Source organism: Lacerta agilis, chromosome 5, assembly GCF_009819535.1.
Source record: "Lacerta agilis isolate rLacAgi1 chromosome 5, rLacAgi1.pri, whole genome shotgun sequence".
NCBI lineage: Eukaryota > Metazoa > Chordata > Lepidosauria > Squamata > Lacertidae > Lacerta > Lacerta agilis.
Genome location: NC_046316.1, coordinates 50,505,471 through 50,524,274, shown reverse-complemented (window position 1 = coordinate 50,524,274; position 18,804 = coordinate 50,505,471). Strand labels below are relative to the sequence as shown.

Genomic DNA, 18,804 nt, shown 5'->3' with positions numbered 1-18,804 from the left:
TGGCTTTATTTATTTGACAAAAATATATTCTACCTCATCTGTCCACAAGGGGCCCTTAATCGAAGCCTTGCATAAAACGAGCAACTTCAGATGACCAGCTAGAATCCTATCAAAGCCAAATAGACTCTGTGACATCTTCTCCCCCAGATTAAGAAAATCATTCTTCTGTCTGAGTGGAGATGTTCATTTACTTCTAATGATTCACTAAGAAGCAACCTCCCAGACACGTTGAGATTGGCTGTGATAACTCAGTGTGAAGCGAGAGACAACCCTCACATGCTCAAGAGATGCACTCTGCCCTTTTTAGTTGACAGTGTCCAAAGCTGAGCCTGGCATCATGAAATGCTCTCAGGCCGAGCCCTGGTAAGCTCATATTAAGCCAAGGCTAGATCCAAAATAGGGTTGCCAGATATCCATGATTGCTTTGGACATAGAAGAACTGCCTGCTTTGTGCAGTGTCCTCATAGTTGAGCCTTGTGACTGGCAGCTCTGAAAGGGCTCCATCTGCCCACTCGCTTCTCCATACTGATGCTTTGGTATTTGCCTTTGGCAGACAGCCACCCCAGCCCCCCTTCCACTCTGCTGACCGCCAGTCTACTAATCAGCAGGTCAGCAACCCAGCGCACCTGCGCCTGACGAGCGCTCCTCGTACATCTGACCGCCAGCATGCTCATCAGTAGGGCAACAGTCTATGCACTGTCTGGTCCTGGACTCTGGGCAGTCCTTGGCTGTCTGCTCACGCTCGTTGGTTGGCGTCCAGGATGTCCAGGAATTTTTCCTCCCAATAGCCTCTTGTGTACAAGAATTGGTCTTTGGAAATCTGGCAACCCTACAAATAACCCCAGCTAGAATCAGTTAGATTCATTAAAAGCACAGTAGCACAAGGGCAAGGAGAGGGGGAGGAAGGGAAGCTGATTAAGAATAAAAACCACACAATTATAATAAGAGAACATATTTTGCATGCATTTGATCACCAACTGTGTACTTAGAAATAATATTCTATTTATAGAATTGTCAAAATGTGCCCCTTTCCTTGCTACTGGCAGGTCTTGCTCTGTTCCTTACTCCTTACGGTCCATTTAAAAGGTCGTTTTCTGGATAGATTACTGCACCCCTACGTTCTCATGACTTACATTCTGTGCCTTTAGAATTCTCCAAGTATAAGTGCTGAAGGCCAAGAAAGCCAAATGTACTGTTCAAGGGATATGTCAGCCCAGACTTAAACTAGTGCTTAGAGTATCCCTTTTCTAACAATGTAGAACTTGAAATTTAGTTATTGGAATATAACTGAACTCAGGTGATTCACACTTGCTGATGGAGTTGATGGACTGAACCCAAACGGTCACTCTTGCTAGGTCATTGTTTGATACTAAGGTTGAATTCAGGCATGGGGAATATTGCATTAGTTTTCCTGGTTATAATGCTAAGACGTCTGTCTTGGTTTTCAATGGTCCTTTTACACTGCATCGCCTGTTGTGAGATGGAACTGTGGCTTTTTGATTGATACACCAAAATGTCCTGTTAAATTTAATTCATGCCAGCGGGCATGGCATGACTCAATAGTAGACATCATTAGATATGGTTGCCACCCTTTATGTGCTTATCTGCTTCTGTTCCTTCATGACTCACCCATGACTTTGATGGGAAATAACTGCACCCCAGCATACCACACCAAATTTCATCTCACAATTCTCTGGGTTAACGTGGTCACAAATGGATTTTTCTGGAGGCAATTAACACAGAAATGAGTGCTAAACCCCCACAAGATTCAGCTAGATTTCCAGAAGGGGGTTTTGAGTATGAAAGGTGACAATAAACATGGGAATTATCAAGTAAGAAAATGTCAGCAAGATGGAATCAAGTGAATGCAGCCTAATTCTGTTGAGCAGAATTTCCTTTCCTCTGACCATACATTTTCTTCAGCCCCAGCCAGCATGGTCAGGGAAGAAGTGAGCTGTAGTCCAACAATATCTGGAAGACCACTGGTTTGCCACCCCAACTTCATCTCCCCGTCTCCTCAAAAATCCATTTGTTAGTTAGGTAGACTTCTCAGAAACCAGCACCCTGCTTAGCCTGACCTAACTGCATCCACAGTCCTTGCCATTCTTCTCTTTCTCATTTCCTTTTGTATAGTCTCTTGAGATGCAGTTCTATGTGTAATAAGATTGCTCTTATTCATGTGCCTTTTCTCTTTCAGCTCTTCCACGTATGCACTCTCTCTGCAAGACTCCTGCTGCTATTTCTTTTGAGTGGCTTCGTGTTTTCTCATTCAATTGTCCATGAAGACTTTGGCAGCAAAGTTGGCTTTATGCTTTCCCCTTGCTCATCATCTCTTTGTCTTCTCATTCCTTGCCTTCATTTAATATTAATGGTATTTCCCTTCTCTTTCCTATGAATTGTTGTTTGGTTGCTGTCCATCTGCTAGTCAATTCCCCTGCTTTTCTATCGCATTTTGACTAATGGTTAAATTTTCTCCCTGGGTCTCACTTTTATCTTAGCATTTGTATTGATTCTCCCAGCTGTTTTGTATCTCCTCTCATTCCTGTCAGAGCATTTCTGCCACTCTTGGGTCAACTATTTGTAGTATTTTGCTGCTCACATTCTGATCCTCCGATGCCCAAGTCATGATTTTCAGAGTTTCTCCTATTGTTTTGCTCATCATCTTATTAATTTTATTCTCTTCAGAATTCAGTTCAAGAATTTCTTTTTGTGTGCTTTTGAATCAGTGAACTCTAGAGCTTTAAAAGTGACTTATGAATCAACAAGGAGTTGGATAGGACTGTGATAATGAGAGGGATGGAAGGAAATGCCCCCTGATGAATGTAAATATGTGTTCATGCACTTGTAAAAACAGGTCCACTGAGTTACAGCCAGATTTTTCTCAATGGTCCCCCATCCCCATGAAAGAAGTTGATATGAAAAGGACAAGATAGTTCTGGTATATATTAGCACTGACATTAATAGCTACACACATCTATACAGACACACACCCAACTGACCGAAGGGGCTTATTCTCAGGAAAGTGGGCATAGCACTACAAACCTAACTGTGATTTTAAATAATCAGGATTTGCTTGGGGTTTGGAGCAAATACTGCAGGCTGCAATGCAGAATTATAAAAGGTCTCCCAAGTTCTCTGGAACTCATGTAATTCCCCTGATAGAACATTTATATATGAAAGTAAATGAGAATTTCTGTTAGTTTTATAGTGCATTTTTTACTGTTTTAAAGCTGTTATGTTGGTATGATTGAGCTGTAATTTAAAAACTATTATGTGAACACTGTGTTTGTAATATTTGTTTCAATGAAAATGATGCATTTTTCCCACTCAGTTTGCTCTTCTCCAGCTGAACATATAAGGTCCTATGGTGTAGTGGTTAGAATATCATACTAGAACCTAGGAGACCAGGGTTTGAATCCCCACTCAACCAAGAAGCTCCCTGGGTCACCTTGGGCCAGTCACTGTCTCTCAGCCTAACTTACCTCTCAGGGTTTTTGTGAGAACAAAATGAGGAGGAGGAGAACCATGTATGCCACTTTGAGCTCCTTGATGGAAAGATGGGATAAAACTGTAACTACTACTGATGATGATGATGATGATGTTTGAATGGCATTATGCTTATGCAAGGAGACTTCCCCTTCCTCTCCTCTCCCTGCATGCCCACAAAATCATCAATTTGGGTGTGGGGAAGAGTCCCTCAATCACATGGATCAAATTTTTGAGGGTGTGCAGGAGACTGCAGGGAAGAAGAGAGGATGGGGGTGTTTCATCAGGAAACTTAACCTACTTTATATCTGAATATTAAAGCACAAGATCGGCATCAATTGAAAAATGGATAACCTTACTATCCACTGATTCTGTTGTCCTTCTCTTATGTGGTTTTGTGGTCATCCTAGAAGGAAATGGTTGGCTTTGTTGTCAAAAGTGTATTCCTGCCAGAACCCCAAGCCTCATAGTTCATTGCAAAGAATACAAAAGAAAATAAATGGGGGAAAGTAAAGCTGTAGCATTTCAATTTAAAACAGCCCAAGTTCATTGAAGGCAATGGCATTATTCCATTAAATTCAGCTACTGCATTTTAAATGATTTGTGCATCGTACAGAATGGCATTTAAGATATGCCTTTTTATTTGGATATCCACAGCAATTGTACCATCAGGTAACTATAAAACCAGGCAGAAATGAACTTTGCATCTTGCAACACATTTTAATTATGAAGACTTTCAGGCAACCAAGATTTGTAGAATGTAGCATTTTCAAGTTATTCATAGAATCATTTGACTGAAAAGGAAACAGAGGTCATCAAATTTAAATCCCCGCACTGAGGGACTGTTACATATTTAACTTTGTCCAACAATATATAAATAATCTAGATTATAGAGTGTAGAGGAAAGAGACAGACAGAGAGAGGGGGGGGGTTGAGAGAGGAAAGAAAGAAAGAAAGAAAGAAAGAAAGAAAGAAAGAAAGAAAGAAAGAAAGAAAATGTAGACAGGGCAGATAACTATCATGCTCAAATTGTCTATCAGGCAGGAATAGTAATCAAAACTAGGATGCTCAATCCAGAAAGCCATATGATATTTAAGAATGACAGGAATACAATGTAGTAAAAAAAAAAAAAGGTAATCAGGTGGTGAATAGCAACCACAATTTTCCAAGTGACAATGTACAGCCCCTTCGGAAGGGGCTGCACCACGAGCTTTGTGTGCACAAGGTCCCAGGTTCAATCCCTGGCGTCTCTTGTATTTTTTGCTTTGCTTTGTTTTGTTTTTAAAGCTCAGGGAGCAGGTGATGGGAAGGATCTTTCCTGTTGCCAGTATGAGCAAATAACACTGGGTTATATAACCCAATGGTCTGACTAAGTAGAAGGCATCTTCCTGTATTCCTCTGAGCATGCAGCTACTTGTGGGAAGATTCCTCTTTAGCCTGTGTCCAACTGGTGAGGAGGACTTTCTCCTGCACTGACTTTCCCCAGATTTCTGCTCAGGCACAAGCATGAGGCAAGAATCTCCTTGCCACATGATCAAGTGCTAGGAAGATTGGTAACTCACATGATTCTATGTGCCCTGCAACAATTTAATGTTTGATGAACATAACCAGTTCCTGCAGAACTTTACATACATGCATCTTGTTTGCTTTCCCTTTTGGCTGCAATCCTCAGGCTGTTACCCTTGATGACATTTCCACTGAGATCCTGCCAAAACCAACTGAGTTAACTGAGGACTGCTACTGAGAGTGTGGTCTGCAGTCTGTCGTATTAAACCCAGCCAAGTAACACAAACACTGTAGCACCAAATAATAATAATAATAATAATAATAATAATAATAATAATAATAATCAGTTTTCTTGAAGTAGCACTGAACACTCCCAGACCACATCAAGGCTACTCTGGATAATATTGTTAGCAAAGCACATCCTCAATCTATCTTTCCTTTCTTTCTCAACAGATAGACTACACTAATGGGAGATGGCAAAATTGAAAGTGATATTGTATGTCTCTATGCATCCTTTGCCAGACTGCTTCCTATCTTCAATGTAGGTGGGCCATGTCAGAGTGACTATTCATGGGAAGATATTTTGAAAGCACACTTTATCTGAGGCTCTGTTGTTTCTAATGTTTTATAGGGGCTTGCCCTAAAACGTGGGTTGGAATAACAGTAATTAAATCTATCATGCAGTGAAGACAAAGTGCTTTGCAATTTTTTGGGAGGCTAGCGAGGAGGAGTTTGCACTTTCCCAGTAACTATCACACAGTTTCATAGGTACAGGTAAACTTCGTGGCAGGAACAGTGAACCAGAAACTCATAAACATTTTCCTGGTCACAGAACTTTCTTGTTTTCATAACCCTGAACAACTGCAGAGAGAGTTATTATAGTGAAGACAAAACTTCACTGTGGATTTTCTTATTCAATAAATAGAAGAGGAGAAGTAAAGATCTTGGAGTTAGTTTAGACCAATTTAGAGAGAAATTAACAGAGCAGTGGGAACAGTGAGTGTTTTAGCAGAGGAGGTTGGAAGACTCAGAATAGATATAGCCAATGAGAATGCAGACTTTGACTAATTATTGGCTGCTGTAGTTTATTTACCTATGGGCTGGGTATCCAACTTCTCATCTACTAGTTGTTCTGGGGTCATCAGCTCCCTTTGAGGGACATTAGGCATGCTTTCACTTTGACTGCCTGGACTGACCATCTCTTGATCTTTCTCATTCTGCATCTGTGCATAAACATTAATGCCCGGAATCTTCCTAAAACATTAACAGAAACCATAATTGGCGTGTATGCTAAGGTGCTCTTTGCATTATGTTTTCACACCTGACAGAAGAATGGCAGGGAAAGAAGGAAGGAGTCATACCTTTTGAATTTGTAGATTACAAATACTGCCAATCCCACAAATACCACGGAGAGCAGCATCAGCATGGCTGAACCACTGTGGCTAGGTGTGACATCTATGAGTGGGGCTGTAAGAAGTTAAAGAAAAGTTTACAACATTAGGTCCCAAATGTTCTGATAAGGCTTTCTAACTAGAGGATGTGTTTATTTATGTTTACTATGACTTGGATTTAGAAATCTGCCTTTCTTTGTTGTTACGTGTTTGACAGCCAAGTCACAAACTTCTCCCAATAGACACAGTTGTTCTTGTTCCTCCACTTGGATACCACTTCTTTGGGGATCAGTTAATGGAGGTATAAAATGATATACACACCACCCAATAAGCCTACACAGAAACTGCAAAATGAGCATCACACTTTTTCCGGACAGCTGCCTTTGATGTTTCCAAATTTCTCATCCAAGGGGCTGGTCTTTATGCAGCAGAAACATACAATGTCATGTGAACTGAAAATCACAGAACCTCCACCGAGCATCTAGGACTTGTGCTTGCACAATCCCAATCCAAAACACAGTAGAATCTGGACCAATCCAAGCAGTGGTATGTGGTCTCAAAGGCTGAATGAGGACTAGCCTTGCCAGAAAAGCAGAATGTACTCATTCCAAATAGCTGGCAGCTTTGTCATACTGCTCTGCAAATCAGTCAAAGAGAACAGCCTGTCCTCACTAAATGCCTCCCCCCCCCCCAGTTTCTCTAAAACCATGAACAAAAGTATGCTCTTGTTAAGAGGATTCTGAATCTGACCTGGGTTTGGATACTGTAGCAAACATACTAACCCACTACCGGTGCCTTTACCAGTCCTAACTAGTTGGTAGAAACTTCAAATAAACTGGGGAAATATACTACTATATCCAAGGTCAAATCTTAACGCATCTCTGGCCAGATCATGCAATAGGCAGGTTTCATGTAAAATTCAAATGTGGAAACATATTGCCATACGTGATAAAGTTGCCTGCTGAGTGGGGAGGTGGCACTTTGTTTTATTTACAGATAGTTCAAGTACTTAATTTTTCACTTAGTATTTATTTGGATGGAATATCCATTGAGAAAACAAGAGGCAAATCCCCCAAATTCTCTCTGTTCCCGCTGCCTCCACATTAATGGAGAAGGGAAGAGAGACCTCACTACTCTGATATCTAGCACACTGTGCACCAGCACCCAAGTAGCACACAGAAAATGTAGTTGAAATGGGCCAAGAAGACCCAGCTCACATTAAAATTCCAAGCCAGATAAGAATTTGGAGCTCAGAATGTTCATTTTGTTTTCAAGGCAAGCACTATAAGTCCCAAGACATTTATATTCACTCTTCATGCTTTTGAATAAACATCCTAAGAATAAACTTGGTAATCTTGAATAAATGGGCTTTTGAATTTTTCTGGGTTGGGGGGATGAGGTTGGGGTGGGGTGAGGTGGGGCAGAGTGGAATGTGGAATAAACCCAAATTCCCTGGTTGTTCTGGATAATTTAGGCAACTGGAAATAAAAAACGAAGATTTCATTTCTATCCAGCACCATTTGACTAGCTGGTTTTATGTTTTGTTTTTTTTAAGAAAGAAACCAGTCCATTGAAAAGGTGACAGCTGCCTATTTAGAGGACACATTTAATTCAGTAGTGACAGGAGTTAGGCATTTTTCTTCACCTCCTGTAGTTTTTTCACACTTATAAAGAGGACATGCAGATATTTGCTGTGCTGCTAATTGGATAGAGGAGAACACAGCCATGATCCCAAGAGAAGCTATTAGTAAATCTGGCTTAAGAAAAGCTTTAAACAGTGACTCGTTCCTTATGCCCTTTAAAAGAATGTTGCTGCTCTCTGCATGCACTATTCCCAGAGCTCTGTGCAAAGACCCTTTCTCACACAGGCAATTGAAATTTTACTCAAATGAGATCCTCACACAAATAGCAGGAGCCCATTGCCTTGTGATTAAAAGTAGACTGAAACTCCAACACCCATCAGCTGCAGCCAGCATGGTCCATGGTAAGGAGTGATGGGATATGTAGTCCAGAAATATTGGGAGGGTCCTAGGTTGGGAAAGAGTAGGCAAGGGTAGAAATCATTAAATTTATGAAAGTAGTTTGCTCTAGCTGTATTTAAATTGTGAATACATTTGTAACATTCAGCCCTAAATTGGATTTCTGTTTGTTTGTTTATTTGTTTGTTAAATATTTAGGCTAATAGGATCCAATTATTTGTGGAAAAACCTTAATTATAAGTCTCTTAAATGCTGCCAAGGAAGTGTTTGCCAGATACTGAGAAAGTGCAGCTCTACTCACCATTACAGAATGACTGATTAAGGTATTAGAAATTGTGGCGGAAATGGCAAATGGACCAATACCATTTGTAGAAGGCAAGCAAGATGCATATATTGGAAGAAAATATGTACATTAGCAGAAACCTGATGGGATTGGGTTTTTGGGTGCAGATTAGCTGGGAAAGGCCAGTTGATGAAACTCTACTCTCCTTCTACAGTGGATAAAGTTAAATATAGGCTTCAGTGAAACAGGGAGGAGGCTGGATTCAACAGTGCGTCATATCAGCTTTCACCTTTTAACTAACACGAAATGAACAGGAAAACATATCGCCTGATTTCTGTTCATGCACTCCTGTTCCCCATTCCTCCTGCAGAGCCAGGAAGAGATTGAAAGTGTCTGCTTCCTTTTTTCAACCAAGCATGATTTTAGGCAAAAAATAAAATAAAATAAAAATGCCAGGATCGTGGTTCCAGGCGGGTTCTTTTTCCTAAATCAGTTAACACTAGCCACTTTCTCCAGCTTTGGTCACAATGAGTAACCACAATTATGGTTTATCCACACTTCCTCTTGCTTCGGAGAAAACTGCTCTTTAGTGCTCAGTCAGAGCAAATGGCAATTGGATTTTCTGTGAGCAAGCAGATGTGTGGACGAAAATGAAAGCAAAAGCTTCTGATCTCCTAGGCGCTGTGTCAGTGTGGGAGAGGTGGGAGCTCACTGCTGTCTATGCTCAGTGGCACAGCACATGCTTTCTATGCAGAAGGTCTCAGGATCAATCCCCAACATCTCCAGGTTGGGCTGGGAGTGTTTGCAGTCTGAAACCTTGAAGAACTGTTGCAGCCAGCATAGGAACTCATAAATGTAAACTATGGCATGAACTTCAATATCTTGATGCAGAACACATTTCGGCTGAACTGGTCAGGTGATAGCTAGTAAAGTTATTATTTTGACTGGCATGATAAATTCACGTTTCACAAACAGTTCTTGGGATGAAATATGCATCTTACAGGAGCCACAACAGCAAAAAGAGTCCTGAATTAATGTTGATACAGAGTAGACATAGAATCACTAACAATAATGCTGCCGTGGATATTGTTAATAAAAGCTAGCCAAGTAAAGGGGTCAATTTATTCAGTTCACATGCGCATTTCCCATTGAAACCAACAGGGTTTGCACACATGAAAACAATGACAATCTTTGTGCATGAAACATTGAAGATCACAGAGCTAGCAAATAATACTTATAATGCAGCTTAAACACTTTATATAATGTTATATTTATTGGGATATACTGAGAAATGGGTTTCTGTTGATAGATTTTTAAAGGTATCTTGAGAAAACTGGAATCAAATTTGTAGCAGTTTAGGAAACAAGAATGTCACAATCCTGTAAACAAGGCTCAGCTGATTTGCACTTTATGATTTTACTAATTAGCCGGCAAGGAATGGAAAATGAGAAAGGGGGAAAACTCAGCATTGCCATCATGATCATTAAGGTTAAAGTGAAAAGTGTCTGAATTTGGAATTTGACAGATTATTTTTCCACATTAATTCAAATTCCAACTTTCAAAGAGGCATTAAAATGTTGTTTATTTTAGATATCGGCAACCAGGAGTTGAGAGATTGGTTTAAGTTGTCTGTTTCAGTTACACACATGACTGGTACAAAGACCATTCTGTTCCATCTAAAAAACGAACGCACAACATTATCTTACTTACATTTTACAATGTGCTCCAAGGACTGCTTTTTAACTTCTCTCTCTCTCTCTCTCTCTCTCTCTCTCTCTCTCTCTCTCTCTCTCTCTCTCTCTCCCCCTCTGCTTAGAACTGTTACAGCAGCTACCATGAGCCTTGCAAATGACACCACAAAACCCCCAAGGGAGGGCATGCCATACCTAAACGTTTTATGATAAAATAAAACCTAGCTACCTCCATGCCTCTGAATTGATGGCAATCACAAGTGGAGAGAGTGCTGTGGTGCTTATAGGCTGCTTGCAAGATTCCTGAAGGCATTTGACTGGCCACTGCAAGAACAGGATACTGGAATAGATTATCCTTGATCCAGCAGGGCTCTTCTTATATTCATGTACCCATAGGGGTACATATTTTTCCCCATCATGCAATGGCACACTCAGGATGCAGGGATATTGGAGGCAGGGGCCATGTGTACAGCACCACAGCCATTATGTGCTCCATTCCTTCCTCTACAATGTGCTCTTTAAAGGCCAAAACAGGCCTTTCCAACATTGGTAACACATACAGACTGCAATCCTAAACACACTTGGTAGCAGTATGCTCTGTTGAACACAATAAGGCTTACACCTGATGTTCCAAGTAAACATACATAAAGCGTTGATTGAGCTATTTTCAATACCTTGCAATAAAATACTCTTTTTTAACATTTCCACAGTGCTGCCATTGGAGAATTCATAATAAGCTGTGCTAACAACCCTGGCAGAGGTTTTTAGGAATCTATACCAACCTGCTGTTAAATGGGCAGCATGGACAAGGATTCGAACCCCAGGCTTTAAATCAAACTGGATGGCGTTTTGGTTCAGTTTCTGGACCAATATATCTGAAATCTGAATAAGAAATTATTGTTAAAAAATAAAATATGGGTACAATCACAAAGAACAAGAACAATGCTCCATCTGGCCTAGTCTCCTGTCAGACAGTGACTTTTAATGGATGCTTCAGAGAAAATGGCACAAAAGGTCTGAGTGCAGTTATGAAATAATGCTATTGTATTCACCCCTATTTTTTTTTAAGTGGGTAACTATGAATGCTTTCTGATTGATGTTTCTTTCCGGAATATTACCAGTTGGTGATTGAGGCTGTTACGAACAGTGGAGGAAGCTGCCATCTTAAACTGAGTGTTATGATATTTCATTCCACCTTAAGGGCAGACATGAGACTGTTGCATGTCACATGTCTGCGTTACATCCCAGGACTGCTTGCTGGGAACTTCTGTTTTGTGTATAGCTTTTGCTTTTGCTTTGGACATGATGGAGATCAGACATGTTTCTCTTTGTCCTGATGTTTGCTTAATAAAATGCTTGTAAATATGCTCACACAAGCCTCTCGCGCCACTTCTGTTACGCAATGGACTCTGCAGATTGCGTGCCCAGTCTTTTGAAGACTGGGTCGCTGAATTTGGCTGCTCCAGGGATCGGACATCGCCCGGCAGTTCGGCCAGTAGGGCATGAGCCAGCTGGGGGCCTGCCAGATGTCCCTGTTTCCCTTGTAAATTGCCAACACTGAGAACCTATTCAAAAGTACTGAACTGTATGTGTAAGCATAGGTTTTACACAATAAACACCACATAGCAAAAAAAAAAAGAAAAAAAAAGGTCACTGGGCATTGCAGTGCTCTGTATCAGGATTGCCACCATGGATATGGAAAGAGCTCGTTCACACTAGTGCACTGTCTGAGTTCAGTACTCACTTCCCCTAGATCTGGCTCAGGCTAGAACACCAAAACTCGCATAGCAATGGACTGAGCTACAGAGAAGGTTATGACAATGGCTCTGACTTGAACCTAGAAAATTGGGCATGAATTTGTGATTATACCTACACTCATTCAAACTTGAACCTGAAATTCATTCATTTCTGGAATGGCGAAGTCAATGACAATATTTCTCCTTTAAACTTTTTTTATGGTATTCTGGAGTTTTTGATATGTTACCCCTCTCCCCTCTTCTTGTGCCATTTTCTTGTTTCTTTCCTTTCCTTTCTCTAATTTCTTTCACTTTTCTTTTCTTGGCATGAGAAAGAGGGAACTTTGACGTAGGATAGTTTTTGCTACATATTGTTACACACACACACACACACTGGGCTGGTGACTTCTGATGATTTACTCTGGGCTACAGTTCTCTCCAATCTTTCCTGTTGAATAAATCAAAACATATTTGTCTCTTGATACGACTAATTTTCATCTAAAAGCAGCCATACTAAATGAAGCAGAAAAAGCACCACCCCATCAGAAGTCCTGACACCCATGCCAGCAGAAGAGCAGAAGGTGGATGGGGGCAGTGAAGCTGCTATTGGGGCAGGGAGGGTTGAAGGTAGCTATCAGAGGTAGCTTCCACTCATGCATTCCACAGGTACAGTGAATATATCTGTGGTGGAGAGGCTCTCCACTGCTGGAGACCAGCAGGGTTTGGAAGAGCAAAGTGGAGGGATACTTGCACCTCTTCATTGGAGGTAAGAGTGTTATGCTTGCCAGTCTAGATCCTAGCTTATTTTCTGCTCTTCCACATCTTGAGAATGCTATTCTAAGATTACTCTCTTTAGTGATATTTCATTTTTTGTTGTTGTTGATTAGCTTCTTTAAGTCCCCGTTTATAAGCATGTGGCAGGTTCTTCTGGAGCAAGTGGTCTGTCCTAGGTATGGAAATATTTTTAGTTCAATCATATTTCTAAAGGCCAGACTTGATACTGTCACATCAGCTGCAATCCTGACAATGGTGCTCTTTGCATCTTAAAAAAAACATTAAAATACAAAGATACAGTCAGTATCATGCTTAGTTGAGCCTTCTTCCCAGTTTAGCGGTTGGACCTCCTTTTATATTTTGCATCTCCTGTTATTTGTTATTTGTTTTCATGGGAATATTAAGTGCAATTAATTAACTTAAAATTAATTTTAAAAAATCAAAGCTATTTTGGAAAAGGAAAAGGAGGCAGGGAAATATAGGAGGGAGGCAGACAGTCTTCAGAGATGACAGACACAGTGAGAGACATATGGGCCGTCCATCTGCACTCATTTTTTTAAATAAAAACACACACAACATGTGCAAGAAATTTGGTCCTCTTCAAGCTCAGTTCAATGTTCAGCATGTAAACAGATTTCCTGATTAATGCTGAGCCAAGAATAGTGTTCCAAGCTATCAGTGGCCAATATGAAATGCAGGCTGCCAGAATTATTTTAAAAAATTCAATTGTGATAATAAAAAGTTGCTGATAAATCCCTCACAGTGAAAAATAAAAATCAGAACATCAATTCCTATCTTAGCAGTGTTACTGAATTAAACTAAATCAACAAAAGGCTGCAAATGGCCTTAAATGATGGGGATGTCCTTTCACGCCTGATAATTTCTCATGAACCTTTGAAAACGTATGAGGGCTTAGTTAAAACAAATTACATTAGGCAATTACATCACTAGTTTATGGAAATAGAAGCTACATAGATCTCTGTCACAAGCTGACTGCCCAAAAGTTAACTTTTGGTTTTAAAAAAGACGTAGTGATGTGAAGCACTCTTTATATAAGTTACTAAATTTGCATTATATAAAATGCTTTGGTTGTTCTAACTGTTTTTCATGTTTGATATATGTTGAGCATTGAAATAAAAAGGGGAAGGGGTTCTGTCTCTTAAAAAGACTGTGTCCTAATTGTTAATCCTGTGATATGAGCCCTGTATGTGTGTGCTGCAGCTAACAGAGGGTTGCAAGTCTGACTTGTTATGTTTGTAAATTCCAGTTGCAGATGTAGGAATCATGCATATTCCCATACAGTTGAAGGCAGTCTGGGATTGTGCAGTCCACACAGAAACTTGAGGACTAAAATTTTGCGTGTGACCTTGTGTCTACTAGACTAGAATACCTTTGTCAGTTTTGAAACTTGCCCACTTGTACACAGTCTCAAGTGCTCTTCACTGACAGTTTGGCATGAGAGAAATCCGAAAGCATTTTACAATTGCAACTGCCCAGGAGGGAATTTGCAGCCATGACAAGTAATGTTCCATAGCACCAACTCAATGTAAAAATGTGCCAACTATTCCATAAGGACAGGTGGCCTTTTACGGTTCCACGGCTGCAACTCCAGCTTGGATGCACCGAAACAAAACATGAAATGATGTCTTGGATGACAGCCACCACAATATAAGCTGCTCTAAAGTACTAACCAAGAAAGAGGAGTTACAGGTGGGTAGCCGTGTTGGTCTGCCATAGTCAAAACAAAATCAAAAATTCTTTCCAGTAGCACCTTAGAGACCAACTGAGTTTGTTCCTGGTATGAGCTTTCGTGTGCATGCACACTTCTTCAGATTTTTGATTTTGTTTTGACTATGGCAGACCAACACGGCTACCCACCTGTAACTGGAACTATGGAAGGCACCACATTGAGCCGCATGAAATGGAAGTCCATAAATCTCACAAAGAAACTGGCACAGGTACGGTATCTGAAGAAGTGTGCATGCACACGAAAGCTCATACCAGGAACAAACTCAGTTGGTCTCTAAGGTGCTACTGGAAAGAATTTTTGATTTTGTTTCAAGAAAGAGGAGGTCACTTCATAGGAAGTATGATCTGTGGCCTCTAATTTACAGAGTTGTAATAGTAAGAACAAATTGAATGAAATATCTGAAGGGTACCCAAACTTCTGGAGGTAAAAATAAACTGCTGGTTCAATTTCCATAGCAGAATTTATACAAAATTAGATCTACAACACAGTCCACCTGCAGAGTGATCAACAATGCCCCCAAAGTTCATCCAATCAGCAAAAAGCTCCAATCCAATCAGCAAAGTCAAATCCAACCAGCAAAAAGCACCTGGGAGAACAACAACAAAATAAATTTTAAAAACACCTCAATTGTACATGGTTGTTTTTTTTTTTGTTGTTGTTTTTTTTTTGTCCCCGTCAATGTAATGGGTTGAGAAGACTGGGGTGGCGGATCATCAACAAAAAGTTATTCAGTGATGTAGGTTTAAGTGTGCAGAAAGTTTTATTTTTGAAAGGGTGGGGAAGAGTTTAGGACAAAACAAAAATCCCAAGAAATATATTGACTATCACCATTAGGGTGCTGCTTCTTTTTCTGTCTCAGCCAATGCTAACTTACTGTGATAAAGAGGGGAAAAAACAAACAAACCCATGGCTTTTTCAAAGAAGTACTGATTCAAGGAAGCAGACTTTGTGTGCCCTTCTTCTAACACAACATGACTTTGGGGTGGGACGCATTTTACTACCTATCACAAGAGATACTGGGATTTAGCTTGGGGTAGAATGGTATGTTTCATAGGGTTCTAGAAGCTGCAGATCTCATGCTGAAGAAAATGGGGTGGGAAATCCAAGGCCACAAGCCACCATTTTTATTTCCTGAAATCATCCACCTACAAGCATCCAGCGTACAACTTTGCCTCAGGAAGGAGCCTGAGAACAAAGCCTGTAACAGAAGAACAGTGCTGTGTAGAACAAGACTGACAAGATATCATTTCCCCCCCAAAATCTATCCAATATGATCTTTTAAAAAGTTAACTGGTATTACATAGTATTCTGCTTCATATTAAATGAGAAATTAAGGGGGGAAATGAATACATAAATCATTTCACTTTACAGTTGAACTATTTTATTATCTTATCCTAAGGTTCCATGAAATAGCAAAGCTGATGTGGAAAGTCCAGAGAAGGAGTAAAAAAAAAAAAAAAACCCAGTACAAGCACTGCTCTCCTACACAAGCCCCATTGAAGTGAATGGGCATGAGTTATCCATTCATTTCAAGGGGGCTTGTACGCAAGAATAACCTGGGGGTATTTCACTCTCTGCCAATAAAACAAAAGGAATTTTAATCTGCCTGCAAAGCTATATTTTAATGTTTATTTCAGTCATTTCATCGCCCCCCTCCCTTAAATGCAGTTCTCTCTAGTTCTTCATTGCAAACAATTTGGAAGCAGGTTACAAGTTGAACTATAATACACCTGTATAAAACATTGATACAAAAGGAGGAAAATAAAATGCAATAAAAAGAGCAACCACAGATCTGACATTTATTTAATTAACAGCATTTTTTAAACATTAGAATCTAGTTATGCTTTTATGCCTTTTTTCAGAATTAGACACACGCAGGTCCAAACTGCCTTATATTTATGCCCAGTGGCTGCCCTATATTGTTCTCTTGCTTTTATGCTGAAGATGAAGCTTCTCAGCATTGCAAAACACCTAATTTAGAGTCATCAAGAGTTCTCCCCTGTGAAAATAATTAGGTCTCTGAATTAGTTTTGGTCCTTCACATAGCTTCATTGACTTTATCTGCTTCATTTGCAGAATTAGACGCAATGTGCAAAAATGTTTCTTTGTAATAGAAGCCATTCTTTGTCTATCATTCTCTCATCAACGGACATATAATGAATAATAACAACAAATAATTTGTAAAAAGAAAGAGAGGGGGAGTTAATTTACAAAGAGAACAAAACAAATTTAATTTGGCTTCTGGGGTAGTTCTGCCTGAATAAGGTCTGCCTTTCTCACACTGTGTGCGACTGAAATCTCAGTATCCCCCTGCCTCTAGTTCCAGTTGATTCAGGCATTTAAAATGTGGGTCATAGGAAGTCTTATCCTGGGTCAGATCGTTGGCCCCTCTAGCTCAGTATTCTCTAGGCTTACTGGCAGAAGCTCTCAGGGGTTTTCGACAGGGGTTTCTCCAAGCCTGTTTGGGAATTCCAGGGTCGAATCATGGCACCTACAGCATGAGAAGCAGATGCTCTACCACTGAATGACACACCTGCCCCTGCAGTTCCATGTACATGGCACTGGATTTACACATATCAATTGGCAACTCTCTCCTGCCCAATCTACTTTCAATTCTGTGTTGAGATCCCTGCATTGCTGGGGTTTGGGTTAGATGACCCTCGGGGTCCATTCCAACTCTACAATTCTGTAATTCTGTACAGTTGCGTACCATTCTGATTCTAGATGGCAGACTGAACGTTTCAAAACTGCACTGGTTTTAACCACTTCTTTCATACCTGAACTGATTTTTGTGTGTGTGTGGTTTCTAAGCAATGTTGGGCACTTTCCCCTAGTGAGATCACAAATGAATAAAGAAGGGTATCTAGAATAATAGTCAAATATTTAGAGCTGACCCTGGCAGAAGGAAAGGAGAGGAGGAACAGACAAAAGCAGGAACTGATGTATGTTGCAGCAAAGCATTTATATGCATTGCCCCTAACGGGAGAAGGGCAATTTTGGGGGCCAGTTCAGCCATATGCAAACTCCGGCCCTCCAGATGTTTGGGTCTACAATTCCCATCATCCCTAGCTAACAGGGAATTGTAGTCCCAAATATCTAGAGGGCTGGAGTTTGCCTATGCCTGGGCCAGATGATTCATAATCTGATTGGGGGAAAAATGATCATATAACTGGCCAGCGGCAAAAAAGGAAAACTGCTTTATCTTCCTTGTTCTCATTTCTTATATCTGGTGAAAAATAGTAGTTATAACTCAAATCCTCCACAAACATTTCTGCAGAGTTTATGGACAGAAGTAGTTATGCAAAAACTGTGTGTGCACAGTCTACATAAAGGCTGTCCTTCTGAAACCTCATTGAATGAAATAAGATGAAACAAAAGCTGTGGCAGTTTCTCTCACTGGGACTTCCACAAGCATCTCCCTGTGGATTATGTCCAGCTTAAATCTGGTTCCATATTGTGATATCATTTGTGGGAGGGAGGTGTTTTTAATTCTAGTATATTGAAATGCTGTAGTGCCAAATTCTAGAGTGAGAGAAATCTTCCATTTCAGTCTTGATGTCACAACACCAGTACATATATTTATATTTGCAGCAACAGGTCCCAACTGCTTCAGGCACAGTGAGCTAGTCTAATGTATGGCCCTGATGCAGTGCACACAGCTTTATGTGAAGTGAAGCCCAGAACAAACAGGCAGCCATCTTAAGCTCCTTTTATTGAACTAGGAATCACAAAAGGAAACAAGCAGCAAAGAATTAAAGGCTCTGTACTTTACAATGCTGATTGCAGATACAGTTATCAGCAATAACATAAATAACTCATGACTGTGTGTAACATTGCCTAATTAACATTATATTAGCTATGAATGAGGCTATGTACCTATATTTACCCTTTAATCCTATGCACACCTATTTGGAAGTAAGTCCCATTGAGCACAGCAGGCCTTACTTCTGAGTAAGCATGCAAAGGAGTACACTGTTAATCATTTGTAAGGCAACTTGAGTGTCAGGCAGCAATTGTGTGTTTCTGTATGTAGTGTACATCAGCCTTTCAACAACTGTACTTCACATTTTGTTTGCATTTGAAATTTCAACAGTTCCTGAAGTAAAATGTCAACATCACATTAAAATTCTGACCCAGGATTATAAGTTTATGAATAAACCGGGTAGCATGAACTAGGTAAAGTAGTTTAAATGTTTATAGGCACTTGT

The 18,804-nt window shown here is 40.2% G+C and overlaps 1 protein-coding gene across 1 annotated transcript in view; it reads right to left on the bottom strand.

Moving 5' to 3' along the window:
• Window positions 1–6,077: 6,077 nt before the first annotated feature.
• SORCS1 (sortilin related VPS10 domain containing receptor 1) overlaps window positions 6,078–18,804 on the bottom strand; it is a 340,603-nt gene continuing 327,876 nt past the window's right edge. Inside the window, 3 exon segments of the mRNA XM_033149720.1 lie at window positions 6,078–6,246; window positions 6,354–6,459; window positions 11,119–11,218. Coding sequence (XP_033005611.1) covers window positions 6,078–6,246; window positions 6,354–6,459; window positions 11,119–11,218 — 375 coding nt within the window.